The sequence below is a fragment of the Crocodylus siamensis genome, chromosome 6 (genome assembly GCF_052110815.1).
Source record: "Crocodylus siamensis isolate JL-2025a chromosome 6, ASM5211081v1, whole genome shotgun sequence".
NCBI classification, from domain to species: domain Eukaryota; kingdom Metazoa; phylum Chordata; order Crocodylia; family Crocodylidae; genus Crocodylus; species Crocodylus siamensis.
In genome coordinates, this window is record NC_143400.1 from 62,629,581 (window position 1) to 62,648,151 (window position 18,571).

An 18,571-nucleotide genomic window follows, 5' to 3' on the forward strand; every position below is an offset into this window, starting at 1 on the left:
TAATGTCCCTTCCTATCAGAGTAAGGCAGAAAGGCTTTCTTCTCCTAGGATGCTGGCATTTCTAATGATATGGTGATATAAAACCCTTATTTTTAGCTTTGTCAAAGAGAGTTCACATTTTAAACCCATTACTGCCTCTGGTAACAGTGCTTTTTGGCATGCATTCCAGACCTTGCACTGATGACATTTTCAATCCCTGCTTATAGCATCTCTGTTCACTTGGACTTCTGTAGTGACAAACCAGTATTAATTCATAGATAAATAAACTTTGAGTCTGTTAGCATAGAGACAGTTAGTTGCTATACAGTTGCTATAGTAGCAGACTTGAATTAGGTTTGCAGTAGAGGCAAAGCTAGAGCTATTCCTACCACAAATAGCTACAGCTATTCCTGCTCCCAGGTTGCTGCAACCTATGCTGTCAGCGCTCACCCACCTCACTAATGGTGGTATTAGACAGGTAATATGGTCATAGTAAGCTGATGTCTCACTTCCAACCTTACACCCTGGCTTACAGGGTACACCAAATATTAGTAAGCGAGGCCTGTACGCATTGTGCTGTCAGTCCCTTCTGGTGGCGATTCCATGGCAACGAATGACATCAAAATACCTTGTGAGAGACAAACCAAAGATTATTTGAACAGGAATCCCTTTACATGGTCCATCCGTTTATAAATATACCACAAGTTTACTGAAAATCCAGATTTGTAGAAGTACTTTATTTAGCACGTTTACCTGGGAGTTAAACACTTAGTATTTTTAAACATCTGTGCCACGGCTGTGCTACAGGGAGGGAGAAGCATGGTGGTCTCAGGGTAGAAACAAGCACCACAACGTGCAAGACAATAGCCTTTGCTGTGCCACAGCTCTGGCACCACAAGACCTAGTGTCAAATTGTGTCATGTTACTACAGCAGTCGAAGTGCTGTGGCGGGAGTGTGTGGGCTGCCCGGCTGCCTCCCCCAGCGTCTGTGCTCCAGGGCTTGAGGTGCCCCTACCGCAGCCCGGAATCCCCATGCGGCACAGCGTCCCTCAAGTCGCCAGAGCCCTGCCCTGCTACAGCGTCCCCCCGCGCCCGTGGGCCAGCCCGGAAGCACCCGGGGTGTCCGCCGCGCCAGGGGGCGGGGCCTCTGCCCGCGGGCCTGTGAAGTTTACTGCGATGCAGTTCCAGCCTGACCCGGCGGGAGAGCGACCACGTGACTCCCCTGCCGCCGGGACAGGGCGGGGCCGGGCTCGCGCCGCGCATAATGTGACAGCGTCCCTGAGTGCCCGGCCACTATGGCGCTTCCCGCGCCGCGCACGGGTCGGGGGCTGGGGCGGCCGAGGCAGCGGCCACCTCACAAAGCTGCGGCGGCGCCGGGTCGAGCTAAGGAGGGGCGCTCCCCCGGCTTGGCTATGCCCGCAGTCAAGATGGAGGCCGCGTGGCCCGCTCGCGCGTGAAGCGCCGCCGGGATGTGATTCCGCCCTTCTCTGGTCATGTGACGCGCCGTTCCGGCCCGGTGGCCGTTACGGCGGCGCGGCGGGGACAAGTGGGGTGTTAGTACGCCCGGTGGGGGTTGTTGGCTGCGCCCGTTTCGGCGCGCGGGAGGGTGCCGCAGCGGCTGCGGGGGCTGGGCCGGGGCAGCTCGTGGGGCCTGCGCCGTTCTTCCCCCGGCCTCTGGGTGAGTAGCGCGCTGGGGGCCCGCACCCGCCGGAGCCTCCGGCCCGCCAGGCCCCTGCCGGCTTGTCCTTGCTCCGTGCGCGGCGCAGCTGTTTCCCGTCGCCTCCTGCAGACAGCGGGCGGGAAGGGTGGCCCTGATCCCGCACGCCGGTGCCCAGCAGCCCGGAGAGCCTAGCAGCAAGTTGGGCAGCGTCTCCAACCTGGCAGCCTCAGCTATGTCAGTGCCCTGGCTTGAAGCTGTCTCGGCCGCAGGCTGCCCTGGGCTTCTCCTCATCCTGCTCGCTTTCTCTTTCTCTTCAGCTGGGGAAAGAGGGCCGGTGGCCTTCTGGCGCTGCGGGTCGGGGCAGCTTCGCAGGGGCTGTTGGCAGTGACAGACCCTCAGGTAGGACCCTGGGTTCCTCCTGTGGTATGGGATCCCAGAGCCGTGCTTGCTGCTTTCCTTTTCCCATTGCTTTTATGGACACTTTGGGGAGAGGGGCACTGACAGCTGTGATGTTGCAGCACTGTGAATGCATTTCAGCATTTACCCCTTGTGTGCAAGTGATCTTCGCTCCCTTGGATCACCCTGGCGGCTGTACTGCCCATGCTCATCTCTGTGCGGCTGCTGTCGTGCTGTTCTTAGTACCCAAGTTTGATGCTTGGAATTACCTGAGGCTGCAGTTGCCCTTTGACTGCAGTGTAGACGCACCCACTCTGGTTGTTGCCATGCTGGAAACCTCCGCACAATTCATCCTTCACGTGACCTATATACCTTAATCATAACTGCTGTTCTCTATTAGAGCTCCTTTCTGAAGAAGGGGGGTGGGAGTAGGGAATGTGCACAATAGTTCTTGGCTTCAGCAAGCCAGCACCACATTACTTCCCATATTTACTTCCTTGCCGTTTTTTCCTTCCAAATCAGCATGGCTAGCAGTGGCAGTGCCAATTTCCATTTGCATTTTTCCTTTGTCATGGCATATCTGCTTTTCATTTACTGTAAAAGAACTACCCATTTAACTTTAATTTGTTGCTTTCAGTTTGAGATCCTAGAATGGTAATTTGCTCTTTATTCTTAAAGTAATATGTTACATGTCTCTATGAAGTTAGAGTATTAGCCCTCTTTTTATTAAGGGGGAAATGCTGGCATATATAGGTAAAGCTACAGTCTCACAGCAAGTCAGTTCTAAAATCAGCACCTCTGTCTCCTAACATCAGTCCCAATTCTGAATGCTGCCTTGTTCAAGTGGGCTTCCGTTTACCTCCCCCTCCCCCCAGCATTAACTCTAGCAGTGCTAGAGCCTGACCCTCAGACACAGTTTATTAAATCTGATCTTTAGTTTTCTGATACCAAGCACCATTGTCATTCCGTACTTCCTTTCCTCTCCCATGTAGATCAACTTTAGTTGAAGTGTTCTAAGGATTATGTAGCTGAAATCCCACTGTTCTCCCTTTTGCTGCTCCAAATGGTGTTTGCTGTCTTGTAAAATCAAAGTTGATGAATTCACCGGCAGTTTAATCTCCAGATTCTGAGAACCATATGAGACTAGGAAACCTACTGAAGTATTGCATCTGTTAATGCTTGCCAAGTAGAGTCAAACTTGCATTATAAAATAGATGTTTAGATTATAAATATTTTATACAGAAATTCTTGTAATGCTTTTCTTGTGTGTGTGTGTTCGTTTTTTTTTTTACAGCTGGAAAGCAGTTGTCGTGCTGTCTTGTGTACGCAAACAATTCCAAACATTAGGGAGCCTGTTCTGTAAAGTAGAAAGTGCTGCAATATAGTGGTATTTGATTGCAAAACGATAGCTGCGCAGATATTTCAGAATGAGCAAAAGAACAAGGAGTGATTCGCCTCTAGGGAGGTTAGTGAAGCCTTAGAACTGAGATGGGCCATACAACGCTGGTGACCACTTAATAAATCTGTTGCCAGAGGCTATTCTGGGTACATAAATTCTTGCTAAAATTAAATCTTTTCATTCAATGTGAATCCAGTGAACCTTCAAGTGTTTCACTAAGGGCCAGCTATTTAAAACTGTAAATGTCCTTTGAGCCCTGGAAACATCAGGCTTTGTGTACTTTGCCCATGCAACAGGCTACCATGGCCTAATAGGGAAGGTGAGTCTTGTGTGAGACCAAAAGAAAAATGTAAAAGAGAAGATAAAATTCAAACTCTTAAAAGTAGTAGACCTGTGGAAGCAACACTAAACACACATACTACACACATGCCTCTTGTTCCAGTTACTTGGGTCCTCTTTGCTCCCTTCATAGGAATTGTTTAACCTGTACGGATTAATGTATACAGCCTTATTTAATGGACAGTTCTAGGCATGAGCGTGGGAAGAATGTTTTTTTTAACTTGCATGGAACTTGAAGCTTTCAGGCTGGGAGAATTCCTTCCGCTGCTCTACCAGAGGTGTCGTGAGCTCAGGAAGCCAGAACACACGGCTGAGGATACTGCTATGGGTTTTTGAGTAGATCGCATGTTAACCTGCCCAAAACGTGTTTCCCCTTCCTTAATCTGATTTCCAGTGCAGTCAAACTGTCTTGTAGTTTTGGTGACTTACTAATCTGCTACTACTTTGGGATAAGATTGAGATGTGGAAAACACAATTTCCATATGGTCTCACTAAATATTTCAGTAATTTAATTTAATTGTAGAGGCCAATGTTTGGCTAATAAATTTACATGGAGTAACAAATATGACTTAACTGAAGAGGCCCAAATACTTTACAGTTCTTAAAAAAGCCTGCTTGAGAGAGACCATCTCATTGGGTTTAATTTCAGCATCTAACAGCTTTATAGAAATGCTCAAAAACCTTTCTTTTCCTTGACATTAATTTAAGAATGTTTAGTAAATAGGTGACCTCATTTGATCCATTTGGAACTGGACTGTTTATATTTTAATATTCTTCATTACAATTGTAATTTTATAGAAGTCAGACACTAGGGACCCAAAGACTGAATTTCCCTCACACTTTTTAGAAGGGGTCTCCACTCCAATACAAAAGCAACTCTGGAGTGGCAGTGTGGGAGAAACCTAAGATCAGTCTTCCCTTAAAAGTTTTGGTGGTAGTGATTTGTCAGAAGTGTTTAAAGAAAACAAAACAAGTTTCCCTTAAGTAGCATTACTATGCTGCAAAAAAACCTAACGTAGATGCAGTTATATTAATATTTTTCTGGGGTAGATTTTTTTTTCATACAGGGAACTGACGAGTTGTACTGGTGGAAGAACTCTTCCTAGTACAAGCTTCATCTCCCTTCATACTGTTTTGCCAAGACATATAAGTATTGATAAGTGCTGATCGTGCCTTTGTCCATCTTGCACTTACCCTGCAGTTGTAGATTTCCACCTGGAAGCATAGAGAATATTTTTTTCAGTCTGTCTGGATTACAGAATACACAGTAGTGAAAAGTTCTATATATTTACCAGGCCACTTGGTTATTTCAGGCTTGAAGTCTTGAGTTACTCAAGTGAAATTGTTTTAGGAATAGGTTAGATTTCTGAAACTGGCTTGGCAGAAACCTTTTTTCCTGAGTGAAGTCCGGCTGAAATCTGGGTAAATGACTGTCTTCCCCAGCCCAGGGCTAGGGTTGGAGACTGCTGTCTAATCCTATTGCTTTCTTTCCAAATGTAGCCTGCGCACATTGCCTGAGACACCATAGCCATTGGAACTGGAATACAGATCCCATGCCATGTTTACAGATTTTTGGGACAGTCTGTGGGGTTAGCATAGGATAAAAAAGGATTATGTGCAATCCTGCGTTACCATTTCATAGATTTCATAGACATCAAGGCTGGAAGGGACCTCAAGAGATCATCGAGTCCAGCCCCCTGCCCAAAGGGCAGGAAGTCAGCTGGGGTCATAGGATCCCAGCAAGATAAGCTCCAATTTACTCTTGAAGGTGTTCAATGTAGGTGCTTGAACCACCTCCGCTGGCAGACTGTTCCAGACTTTGGGGGCTCGGACAGTAAAGAAATTCTTCCTTATGTCCAGCCTGAAGCGGTCTTGCAGGAAACGTAATTCCTGTACAAGTCTTAGTGTGGGATCTGTGTGCAGTGAAGGGTATTTCTCTGGTCTTGTGCACTCAGAAAAATATAATTCTCTGTTATCCACATTGGAATTAGTCTTAATAAATAATGCATTTGCACTCTCAAGGTGATCTGGCATTTGCTAAATTACTGGAGAAATGTATCCCCTTGATTCTGATTTCCTCAAGGAAAAAAGTTTGCCATCCATCAATGATATGTAGGTTTTGGTTTTCTTTGTCAGAATGAGTGGGCCCACATTCCCTTCTCCAGCTGCTGAGGTGGCAGAAATTAATCGACTTCAGTATGAAATGGAATACACTGAAGGCATCAGCCAACGCATGAGGGTCCCAGAAAAGCTAAAGGTAGCTCCACCAACTGCTAGTCTGGAGCAGAGCATCCAAGAAGGACTTCCAAATGCAAGTGTTACAATGCAGGTCCCAGAGAGGATTGTAGTGGCAGGTATGTTTGCACTTTGGTGTAGGAAAGGCAGATAAAACTTGAACTGCTTTGTTGTACATTCAGTGTGGCTTATTGTTGAGGTATATTTTGGGGGGTGTTATTCAGAAACCAAAATTTGGAAAATTCTTCCAAACTTCTAGGTGGCACCTGATGATTAAATTTTTAAAAATGTAAAAAATGTTTCATGGACTAGGAGTATTAGTGCAACTTGTAATTAAGGCATTTAGCAAATTAAACCTTCTGATGTATATTGCACTGAAGTTTTCTGACCAGGGCATACTTATGGGGGAATTATTATATATGGGGGAATTATTATACGCCTCAGCTCTGTTACTCAGTTTCCTGTTCCCTTTCATTACAATATGTCTGAATTATAATTCTGTAAATTGCCTTCACTTTACTTGGGAATGGACTCCCAAGGGAGGTGTTGCTCTCCCCTACCTTGGGGGCCATCAATAGGAGGCTGTACAGATATTTGGCTGGGGTGTTATGACCCCGCACTCGTTCCTGCCCGGGGCAGGGGGTTGGATCTGATAATCTGTTTAGGTTCCTTCCAACCCTAAGCACTATGAAACTATGACTTCAGCAAAATTTATTTTTTATTGAATTATATTGGATTCCAAGCTGTAGCATGTTTGGGGATATATTTTAACTTGTGCATTAGGTTCAAGTCATAATTAATCCATTTTTATTCGGAAGCATTATCTGTTGATCCCTCAGTTTATGAGCTGCCCTTCTGACATGTTCCAGAAGTGGTGATTGGTGCTGCTATGTATTTGTTCTAGTTTGAAACATTCAGGCTTTCAAACTCCAAATTCTCTTTAGGTAATTATCTTTAGACAATTCATAAAATGTTCTTAGGACCTGAACCTGCAAGATGAGTGCCCTTGCTCATAGTGAAAGAGTTGATGCTCAGTACTTTTCAAGGTCACAAATTGTGTATCTAGAAGATACTGCATAAGTATGAGTAATGCCTGTAAATATCAGAAATCTCTAATTATGTCTTCTAGTAACATGCAAAATGTGCAGGAGGTAGGAACCTCAAATTATTTGGTGTGTTCAGCAAAGCACTTGGGATGTCTTTGTTGTTCATTGTACATTAATACACTTTATTCTTGCAGGTAATAGTGAAGACATTCCATTTTCCAGACCACCAGATCTTGATCTTTTGCAGTCTACTGCATTCAAACCTTTGGCATTGAAAACTCCTCCTCGGGTTATTTCACTTAGTGAGCGACCACTAGATTTCCTGGACCTAGAAAAACCACCACCACAGACACCTCAAAATGAAGAGGCTAGTATTTTTATTTTATTTCCTTATAGCTGTGAAGTTTTCTACGAAAGAAGTAAAATGGGATGGTCATGGTTGTCTGGTCCAGATTAGTTGGTACTACTAAAATAAAAGTGTTGATATAAAAATATTTTACAAAGCACTCTGTGTGCCTGCTGGCAATAACAACCCTCTAACCATCTGTCAGTTAAAATTAAATATGGAATCTAAAATGCATCATTACATTCGCCAAAAGTGTATTTTTTTTTTTTTTGTTAAGGAAAAAATTGTTCAAGAAATTTCACTTTCACTGAGATTTTCAGGTTTTTGGAAAAAAGAAACTGCAAATTTCAATGAAAACTATTGCATTTCTTCTATGTTTTTGTGGGAAATTCATTTAATGTCCCAAACAGCTATCACTCTACTACAGCTTGCTAGAAAGAAAAATCACCTGCATTGCAATATTTTCATTTTAATCCCTGTTTTCCACGTGGGTATGCCCTAACCTGGCCTTTTTAAATCACATGTGAAAAATCTTGCTATCCATGGTAATGAAGAAATCTACAAAAAAGTATGTTTTTAAAATGCATTGTTTGACTCTAAATTAATTGTAAACATTTGGGGAAATTAAATATCCTGTGGACAGTTCAGTGAAAATATTTGTTAAATGCATATAGTGATTTAAAAACTAATAAAATAAAAGTATGTAAAAATCTCTGAATACATCAAATCTGTCCACTTTGAGAAGTGATTAAAAAGGGATTGGGTTATATATTACAACTGCCTTGAAGAAAAGGTGACACGGTAAAGGTATATAAAACAATGCTGTTAAAGGAGCTGAATCCTAATACCAGCATAAATGGACACCAATAGCTGCTTTTCAGCATTTTTAATTGTTTTTAATAAAATATATAATGAACCATTGAACTGATTACTGTGTGTTACTTTTGAGTTACAGAATACAGCAGTATTCAAAAGAGTGTCAGGCATCCACTATGTTAGCATAGCCTACATTAAACAAAATATTGTTAATAAAGTCAATAAAACGTAGGTCACAGGTTGATTCGGCTCTGGCATCGGAATAGGTGAGATGACCTGAGAGATTTTTACAAGCAGCAAAATGTTTATAAACTTCAATTTGTGAATAGAGGGTGTGGGGGGGAGGCAGGCAAGGTTCAAAGCTGGCCATTATGGTACAGATCTCTGTCTGCTAAGCATGTGAAAAAGACATATCCCGTAGATGCTGTATCTCAATCAGCAAAACCACTGGGCCAGGTGCAGCTTCTGTCGGCAGAGCTTCTGTGTTCTTTTTCATGGTCCTTACCAGTATGGCTATGTTGACAAAACTTTGTAGTGTAAGCCGGGGGCTGGTCTATAGCCATTAATATAGTTCTTTGAGGGCACTTCTCAACAATCTTCTTTTCTGTTTGTTTCCTCTTCCGCCCTTTATTTGGCAGGTTCGTTCAGTGGGAAGACTGAAGAGAGAACGTTCCATGAGTGAAAACGCTGCTCGTCAGAATGGCCAGTTGGTCAGAAATGATTCCATGTGAGTAGACAGCTGAGAGGAAGTAACTTCTTGCAACTTAATAGAATTTTTTGTTCCTTCTTCTCTGCTTTTCCCATTTAATGCCTGATTCATTCATTTCAAATACTGAAACGCTGGTAAGTAATGCAAGCTTGGACACTGGGCATTTTTACACGTGCTCTTGGATCCAGTGCCAGGCGCTTTAATTAGCAAGCTGCACTGATTAAAAGCTGCACTGATTAAAAGTGCCTGTATGTCACATGTATCAGCAGCCCTACAGTGAGAAAATGGGAGTGAGGCACTTTTAAACTAAAGGTCATTGAATGTGTTTTATTTCAAAGTGCCCTGCCGACACTTTTTCAGTGCAGGGATGCTGATACGGGTGAGAGAGAAGGCTGCCAGAGTGTGTCAGTTTCTGTGCTCCAGCAGACTCAATCAGTCAAGTCTGCTCTGACATGCTGGATTCCAGTGCACCAGAACAGGCTCCCCACACATCTATAAGAGCCCTGTAATACTACAGCATGTCTTCTGAATATTCTTAAATTATCCGTTCAGTCACGTATTTCTGATGCAACCTTCCTGCACACTTTTTTTGTGTAAATTTGTTTTATTGTAAGCTGTGAATTTCAGCTTTAGGTCAGCTGCTTTTCAGTGTAATTTTAGCTGTCTGCCTGTGACTTTGAAAGAGATTATCAGTTGCTAACTCTTTACAATGCTTTGTCCCAAGGTTAGGTTATTCTTCCCAGAAACTTGAGTTCTACTTTGTGCATCAAAGATGTGTATTACAGTATTTTCTCACCTATAACCTGCATCTTTCCCTCCAAAACCAGCTGGGGAAAATTGGGGTGCATTATATTCAAAAGAAAAGGATTCTAATGTGTCTAGAAATTTGGCAGGGAGTGGTAGCAGCCACAGCAATGAACACTGTCACTGCTCCTTCCCTTCCCTCCCTTCCCTCTGTCAAATTTCCAGATGCATGGCAGGCTCTCCTTCTCAGCTGCACACCAGGTCAGGCCAGTATGTGGGGCTGAGCTGCAGCCAGACCCAGTATGCTGAGTCTGACCTGGCCCCAGAGCTGGTGTGCTGAGCCAGACTGAGCACAGTGGCTTCATTATCGTGTGCCAGGACAGTCCCAGAATGCCAAGTCTGGGACCATATGCTGTCTCCAGGACTACGTACTGGGTCAGATCAGCATGCAGCCCTGGACCCATGGGCCCGATGCTTCACATGGGGCTGGGAGCAGGTTCTGCTTGCTAGCTGCTGCCTCTCACTTCGGTTGTAGATTTATTTATTTTTCTTCAAGCTTCCCTTCAAAATTAAGGTGTGTACTATATACAGAAGTGTGCTATATTTGAGAAAATATGGTATTCATTTCATGCACCCTATAAATGTATAAGTAACTTTGGCTATAGACAAACATATCTTTTAAACTTTCCAGAGGAAAGGAGGAGGTGCGACTCAGGAATATGCATCAACTGTTACAGTGTAACTAGGTCCCCCTGTTCCTGCAGTGCTATAAATTAGCTGAATCACTGCAACTTTAATCAGAAATGAAACAGTGCTAAAGTTTGAGTGGTTTTGCTATGCTTGCATCACCACGGAAGTATGCAGTTGTAACACCTGTGACATCAAATAATACCGATACAGGATATGATTGAATTATGATGTCTGCCTGTTCTTTCTCTGTCTTGTTATAGTATATATGGAATTTATCATTATATCTTAATGTTAAGAGAACAGAGTGGTAGATGTCCTTTTTCTATAGAAGGCTGGGTTTGGAAGTGATGTAATTCTATATATCTTTATCCTCTTTGAATTAAAATTAATAGAACAATTAAAAAGTTAAATATTGAGTGTATTTCCTGCCCCCCTGCCCCTCCCCCCCAAGTTATGTTCAGGAAGCCTCTTTTTGCACTCTGTTATTCCTCATTTGGATCATCAGTCCACAATAAACATGGAATTTTTTGTTTTGGAGCTCTTTTAATTTGCAATTTTAAATCAGTCTTCACCATTATTCAGAAACATAAACAGAGTTTTGTATTAATATTATTGTCATGTATTCCTTGTTCCATTGCTGAAAATGCCACCATTTTTTTAAAACTTTTGCTTGGTTTAAACAAAGCTGATTTGGAGAATAAGCCTGTGTACTGTCTTGGCTATATGCTTACTCTTGGCTCCATCCAGGAAGCTTTTGTGGTATACTGACTGATTTGACAGAGGTCTAAATGAATTGCAGTAACCATTTATTTTTGTCCTTGGATAGATCCAGTCCACTTGTCTCCACAGACTGTAAAAGTCTGTGTTTTCCGGCTTAAATTCAGGTCACATCACACCAATGAAGTAGTTTAAATAAATAAGACATGTGTTGAAGAAAATATTTGGCCTTCTGGAGGGTGTGTTAATGATTTCTTTTTCTTGCCCTCTTGGTCTGCCTTTATATGCTGGCTTGACTGACGGCCAGGATTTTTTCTGTGCTGTCTATTTGGATGTCTTGCTAAAGGCTATCCTGGACATATTTCTCTGAGGCCTATTATAAATGTGGTTTGTGTGTCCATCAGAGGTAGACCACAGCCATTTCGGAATAATTGCCAGACTGAGTTTCTGTCAACATGTCCTAGTGGATGGGTATAATTTTAACCTCTTATTCCCCATCCACCCTGGCCAGACACTGTTGCAGATGGAGCCTGGAGTTTCAATATGTGTGCTGTGAGAGTGATGGTATTGGAAAGAGTGACACTCTTGGAAGAGCCTGCCCAGAACAAAGCAAAAGACTTGGCTTCACTCCTGATTTTGTATCTAAGTACTGCAGACAGTTGTTACTAAATGTGTTGTCATCTACTTTCTCATCATCCTATCATGTAGTGGCTGTCATTAACATTTTTAGTGGGATTTGGGTTGAACTGTGAAAGTAATTCTTGAATGCTCTTAAAGACCAGCTGGTATGGTAATGATTAGGCATGCATTTTACAGTTACTAACTATGAAACAGTAATGATGGCTCCTTAAATTACTTTCCCTCTATTTATAAGGATGCTTATTTAAGAGAATTGCAATTATTGTTCAAGGTGGCACAGATCAGATACTGTCCCAAGAAATAAAATGCCACGGTTCCAGTCACCCCTCTCCACTAAGGACTACACGTAAGCTTAACTATTAATTATGGTATCTGAAAATCAAGAGTTTAATATTGCTCAAAGCTATATAATTAATCTTCTGCCCAAGTAGCTATAATTCAGTGCACAATATCTGAAATAGCTATTGCTATCCTGAATGTGTGGCTTCTATCTGTAGTTTTGTGGGGGCTTCCTCAAATCTTGTCACATCATTCCTCTTATAAGATACAGAGGAAAAAATAGTACTCGGGCTTTCAATACGGGGAGCTGTTTCAGTGACAGTGGAAACAGAAAGAAGGAGAGAGTCTCCATTGTAACATTATTTCTTGGACAAAAAATAGTAGTATAATGTTTAACGTTGTGGATAGGTAAACTTATTTTGATTTTTTTTTTTCCATTCTTCCTTGACTGCTACAGCCTGATTAGGGCAATAACCTTCTCTTAAGTATTACCAACTAATGATGGATCAAAGTGTTCCATTTTTCATTCTGAAGTGAGCAATCCAGCAAGAATGGGTGACAAAAAGTGTGTGTAATTCTGTTTTTTCTGCTTCTCACTTTTACCAGAAGATGCTGGCATTTCCCTAGAGGCCAGCCTCACAGTTCAAAAAGTGCCTTTCTTTTAACAACACTTGGAGAAGGAGGTGATGGTGTGTACACCTTTTTAAGAAAAAAGGACATGCACTTAACTCTTGTATTAATCTCTATCAAAGGTGTTTGACCTTGATTACCTAAATCTGTTTGCCAGTAATGTGGTTTAAAAATGTGAGGCAGAGAAATAGCTGAAATAATAAGTTAGAAAACACCTAATCTGTGTCTTTCTGAAAGCTTGTTAAACCAGAAGCCTGAACTACTTGTTGCTAGTTTTCCTATAGCCACACACATGCATTTGACTGTTTACATGGTAACTACAGAATGCTAAAGACTCTGTAGTGCTAAAAACTCTTGGAAAAGAATTTGCTTCATGAAAATGCTTTCTGAAAAAATTCTCCAGCAATATGGTATTAAGGCCCCAACAAAAGAGTAAAAATGGTAAGAGTAGGAGAAGCTTTTGTAGCTACCTTAGTAGCAATAGTATATAATGACAAATGAGAGATATTCTAACGAAGTATTTGACAGTCATGGCAAAGCTGTTTGTCACAACTTTTATTCCACAATGTCCTGTTCTCCATACTCTCTATTAGTCCTTTCTAGATGGTATACTTTAGACTTAAATCAATTGAGAGGCACGTTTCTAAGTCCTAGGTCAAGTCACAGAAGAGGATTTCACTTCATTCGATAGGCCTTCTCTCTTTTTTCAGGTACAACTCCTTTTTTACCTCTAACTTCAGCTGTGTGCACGTTTTAATTGCCGACCTTGGTCAGAACAAAAACAGGTTTTTCCTTGATGCTGAATACAATGCATTTTAGAGGGAAAGAGAAAAGGTAATGATTGCCTTTTTTTTTAGAAATATCAATAAGAATATTTTTCCAGCTTGTGGTAGTTTGGTTCACATTCAGGAGAAAATAGACCTTATGATGTAAATAGTCTCTAAGACTCTGTCCTCTTGCAAACCACTATAAATTAGTAGTGCATTTCAGAGTCCCAAACTGGCTGGATAGAGCACAGCATTCTACTGATTGGATCATAGGGTTAGGAGTCATGTACCTCCAGAATCTATTATTTATTCTTAACTCTGCCTTTATCTTCCTTGTGAGAGCTTCAGGTTTATTCAGTGCAGCTGTTGATGCAGAACAACTTTAAAGGCATTGTTGCCATTTCAGTTCAGTGATTCTTGTGAAATATTTACAGAAGCTTTCACACAGAAATAACATCTCTGATTGCAAGCTGGAGGGTCGGAGTGTCAGCAGTGTTCTCTAGTTGTCTTCTGTCCAAGCTCTGTACTTTTGTGGCCTTTTGAAAGCTATCTCCCATCCATTTCCATTTGGGTTGACTTAAATCACATCCTTTCATTAGGACTAAGAGCAGTGACATTCGATCTGAAGCCTCCTGTGCTTTGACATCCTTCCCTTCTCCCTCAACCCTGCAACTTCCACATAGGAATAAGTTGCCTTATGAATTTGCTGGTGGGGCAGAATCTCTTCGTCTGGCCCAGTTTGCTACCTCTTCAAATTTTTTTATCAGTGGATATTATCATATGTGGTAACCATGCAAAGCAAAAATGGAACATGGGTGCAGTGACTAATACTGTTAATCCCAAAATAAAAGTAATCCTAAATATAAAAACAAGGAAGTGTAGGTGATCTTTTCAAGCATGAAGAACACAACAGACACTGTAAGATGATGAAGTAGATTCTTGCCAATGTTTTTATTTCTGCTGTGTTAAATTTTTGCATAAATATTTTGCATACCAGTTTGAAGTCCAAATATGTTGGAACATTGTCCCACCTACACACTCCTGTACAGCTTTAGGAACAGAGCAACACCTGTGCATGTTTCAGTAGAGCTTCATTTTGTTTTTGTCAGACAAAAGGTGTAGTCTTGGCACCAGTCAGTAACGAGAACAGCTACATTCCTCATAGTTCTTAGAATAACTAAACATCTGCATTCTCTGACCCAGTCAGTCCAACTAGCAAGTAACCTGTTTCCCACTATTAATACTGAGTGTGAGTTTAGCAGTTTCCTGGGAATTTAGTGGGGAAAAAGCAGGAATATTGGGAGCTGGACACAAAATACAGCAGGAGCAAAGCAGAAATCGTAGAAAATTAGACTTGGAAGGAACTTCAGGAGGTCATCTGTTCCAACTCCCTGCCCAAAGCAGGACCATCCCCTACTAGATCATCCCAGTGAAGGCTTTGTCTAGCCAGGTCTTAAAAACCTCCAAGGATGAAGATTCCACCACCTCTCTGGGTAACCTGTTCCAGTGTTTTCCTAGCATCCTAGTGAAAAAGCTTTTCGTAATATCTAACCTCAGATTCCCTTGAAATGAGGTGCAAAAGAGATCCAGGGAAGTACATCCAATGTTACTCATGAGGAATTTTCTTATATTAAAAAGTATCCTAGGCTTTGAAGAGTAAAGTGAACCAGACTTTCTTTAACATTAAATATTAAGGAAAAAAGCAATACTAATTCTTACATTTTAAACTGTGCACTTTTTGGTATAACAGTCGGGAGTTTAGTTCATGCACTTTGTTGCCTATGAAAGATGAATTTTGTGTCTTTATTCTGACTGCTGACTGTTGCTCTTCGTGTTTTTGTTCTTATTGGTTGAACACATGAAAATCAAAATGCTGTCTCAATCTTGCTCTTCAATCACAATGTAAAGCTAAGACTTCTGCTTCAGTTATTGTGGAGTTAACAAGTTATCATTGCTGAATTGTTAAACAATTCTCTTTTAATTAGTAGTTTCCAAAGAATTTAGGGGTGGAATTTTCAAAAACACAGGTGGCAAACACTGCTGCTGTAATGTGGGAAGTTTACCACTGCCTATAGTTGGTGGCAGTTAATGAATAGTGAGGGCTTTTGAAAATTTTATCCTGTATAACTATACTGAAATCACCCTTTGCAATAGTTAATTCCTAAAAGCATGCATTAATGTTTATTCATATTCCCTCTACTAATGACTTTTGATATGCTTGCCTGGTTTTGATGGGAGGATGGTAAGACCAAATGGAATCAACTTGAATTTGGGAACTGGGACTAGCTGAAGAATTTCTTTATTTAAAGTCTGACTACAGTATTTCTCTCTTCGTTTACTATGCTTATATGTACAGTGTGACACCATCACTACAACAGGCTCGTGTCTGTCCTCCCAATATGTTACCTGAAGATGGAACTAATCTTTACTCTGCTCGTGGCATTTTGTCGCTTATCCAGACTTCCACTCGTAGGGCTTACCAGCAGGTCTTGGATGTGCTGGATGAAAATCGCAGGTGATTGGTCATCAGTGATTCTGCCAGCTTTTACTGCTTTTTCTTTCCTCCCCCTTTTTAGTGGAATGTGGTTTCTGTTTACTAAATAATGAGATGAAATTATTTGCTTTGCTTTGCTTTGCTTTATTTTGCTTTCCTTGTTCATAAGCGATTTAACTGTCCAAAATTCACATTTCATAAGACCTCGTTATCTAGTAACTTGCTTCAACAAAATATGATATTTAATAATTAGTTTTGGTTTTCCTCTTAGTAAAAATTAAAATAGGAAGCATTGATCTGGGACTGTAGGGCTCTGTTTATGTGCTATTTACAAGTGTTTGTTTTCTGTAGTTTGTGGCTCACAAGTCTGCAGATTTTATGTAAACTCCTATATGATACTGGTCCTAAGTATATGAGAATTGTTGAGATTGGGTTGATGTTGTCATGATTCACTAAGCCAAATATTAAGGAGCAGGCAAGCAAAGTTCTTTCCTACAGTTTTTTGGAAATAATGACAAAATATCTCTAGGCTATGTCAAGGAACATTCTAGCCAATTAACTTTCATACTACAAAAATGATGCTGCCTGTCATTTTTTTTTCTCCTCAATTTTATTCAAGAATGATAGGTGATAAGTGTACTGTTAGGGAAAGGCTATATTGTGGGTGCTGTTTTGAGAATAGCTTCTTGTGTGCTGCCTTGTTATTGAGAAGTGTATTATTGTAATAAGTTTACATATTTATGAAGAAGCTCCTTATTGACGAGCTAGTTTTTAGGGCCAAAATGAGCCCTGATAGATGGAACACCACTGGCGTCTGGAGAATTCTGCCTGCTCACTCTGCCCAACATCATTACAATTTGACTTTTTTATTCTTATTTTTTAAGATTAAAGCTTCTAGCAGTTGAATAGCCCTTGGTAAAGTTAATTTAGTAACTTACTCCTTTACTTGGAAGGGGTGTATTAGAGGTACTAGTAACAAATGCACATAGTCTGCCTCCAGTTCTTGCTGAGGGGCTGATCCAAAAGCACTTGGAATGATAATTGAGGCATCCCTGTAATCATCCTCTAGGCTTTGACCAAGGAATTCTTTAAATAATTGCACTCTGCCTTTAGGTATTACGACTTCTGTGGAACTTTTTCTAGGATAAGTTAATGTTAAGTGAACCTTTTTCTTCTAAATTTATACCAGTAAGGAAATGCAGCCATCAAATTAGCCTTATCATACATGTACACACATGTGTATGCACATATGTCATCGTTTTTCAAACTGCCTTTCTGCCCTTCAGCTGAGCAGAGTTGCCAGTGTGATAACATTGAGTCACCTACTTTAAGATCACATATCTATGCAGAGCTTCCGACTTATTTATCCTCTACTGATAGACTCGGATTTTTGGAGAAAGCTTGGGTAATTAATTAGATGGCTAACATCCGCTGAATTTGAGATGGTCACCTAATTCCCTTAACAACCTGGATGCGCAACTATTAATTTTGCCAGGATTAATCACCTGTCAGAAGGGCAAACTAAACCATTACTATCTATCCACCTGTTAGTACTAAGAAGAGGTCAGACAGAATGCTAGTTGTTTCAATTTTGCAAAGTTTTTGCTCCCAGGTTCGCTCCCATTTATGCCAAATAGTACATAAAAGTGTGTATGAAGCAGAAGATTTCTGTTAAAAAATATGGGCTGTGAAATTCTTCCCCCAGTGAAGTCAGTGAGATTTGCTGTTGACTTTAGTTCAACAGGGTTTTGCCCATATTTTCTTGGATACATGACAACTAGAACCTACTGCTAATATTTTTCTTTCTTGCTCACTACACAAATTAGCTGACAAGTTTCCAAGGCTTTGTATGTTTGGGTGTTTTAATTTTGCCATGTAATATTGAAAGCCATGGAGGAAACTGGAAATAATTGCTATCCACCTCTGATTTTTGGCACAGTTCACTTTTATAAAATATTGATTAGATAAAATGTATTATTTTATTCTTTGGAGTAAATGTTTTCAGCTGTTTAGTTCTAGTCCATTCCATGACTAAAGTAGGAATGTGAAATTTGGATGATCTGTTTGCATTATTGCAAAATATTGATCATTTAAAAAGATTTCAAGTATCTTCTTGCTGTATAGGCACAGCATTCTCTGTGTACTTAAAGCATATTTGTTCTGTTTTAATATTTGTATACTGGATGAAATCTTTTTAAATGAGCAAGCTGTAATTATGTGCTTTTTACTGGAAATACTCTTTACTTTTTGTATTGGCTTGCTTTTCTCTTTTAAAATTTTTTCCAATTATGTTTCAGTCTATTAATAGTAGTCGCCCTTCATGCTGCTGTAGGTAAGAAATTACTCATAGTGTTATCAATATAACTAACTTAGACTGTTTAAACAGGGAGGACAACTTGATTCTCACTTCGTTTATATTGTCAGTATGTCCTTGCATTTCATTCAGCTTGGACAGTAAAAATAGGTCAGTTTCACTTGCATGTAGTAGGGTTGCACTGGTAGAGACTTTTAGAGGCTGATACAGATAGCCGATATTTAAGAAGGCATATTGGCTGATACCAATCCTATTTCTGATACAGCTGCATGCAGCTGGTAAGTTTTGTGGTGGTTAAAGTGGAGGGGGGAAGGAAGGGCTGTGGGGGGCAGATCAGTGCCCCCCATGGTGAGGGAGGGAGTAGGGCTAGGG

General features: G+C 41.0%; 1 protein-coding gene across 11 annotated transcripts in view; it reads left to right on the forward strand.

The window, feature by feature from the left end:
- Positions 1 to 1,186: 1,186 nt before the first annotated feature.
- MFF (mitochondrial fission factor) overlaps positions 1,187 to 18,571 on the forward strand; it is a 31,738-nt gene continuing 14,353 nt past the window's right edge. The window contains exons 1-8 of one of the 11 annotated variants that reach the window (XM_090050964.1): positions 1,187 to 1,657; positions 1,957 to 2,038; positions 3,330 to 3,500; positions 5,910 to 6,127; positions 7,249 to 7,421; positions 8,855 to 8,943; positions 11,987 to 12,061; positions 15,748 to 15,906. In XM_090050964.1, the coding sequence (XP_089907090.1) occupies positions 3,463 to 3,500; positions 5,910 to 6,127; positions 7,249 to 7,421; positions 8,855 to 8,943; positions 11,987 to 12,061; positions 15,748 to 15,906 (752 nt within the window). In that variant the 5' untranslated portion in view covers positions 1,187 to 1,657; positions 1,957 to 2,038; positions 3,330 to 3,462. The remainder of the gene's footprint in view (positions 1,658 to 1,956; positions 2,039 to 3,329; positions 3,501 to 5,909; positions 6,128 to 7,248; positions 7,422 to 8,854; positions 8,944 to 11,986; positions 12,062 to 15,747; positions 15,907 to 18,571) is intronic. The other 10 variants (XM_090050966.1, XM_090050971.1, XM_090050965.1 and 7 more) reach the window with 10 other exon arrangements.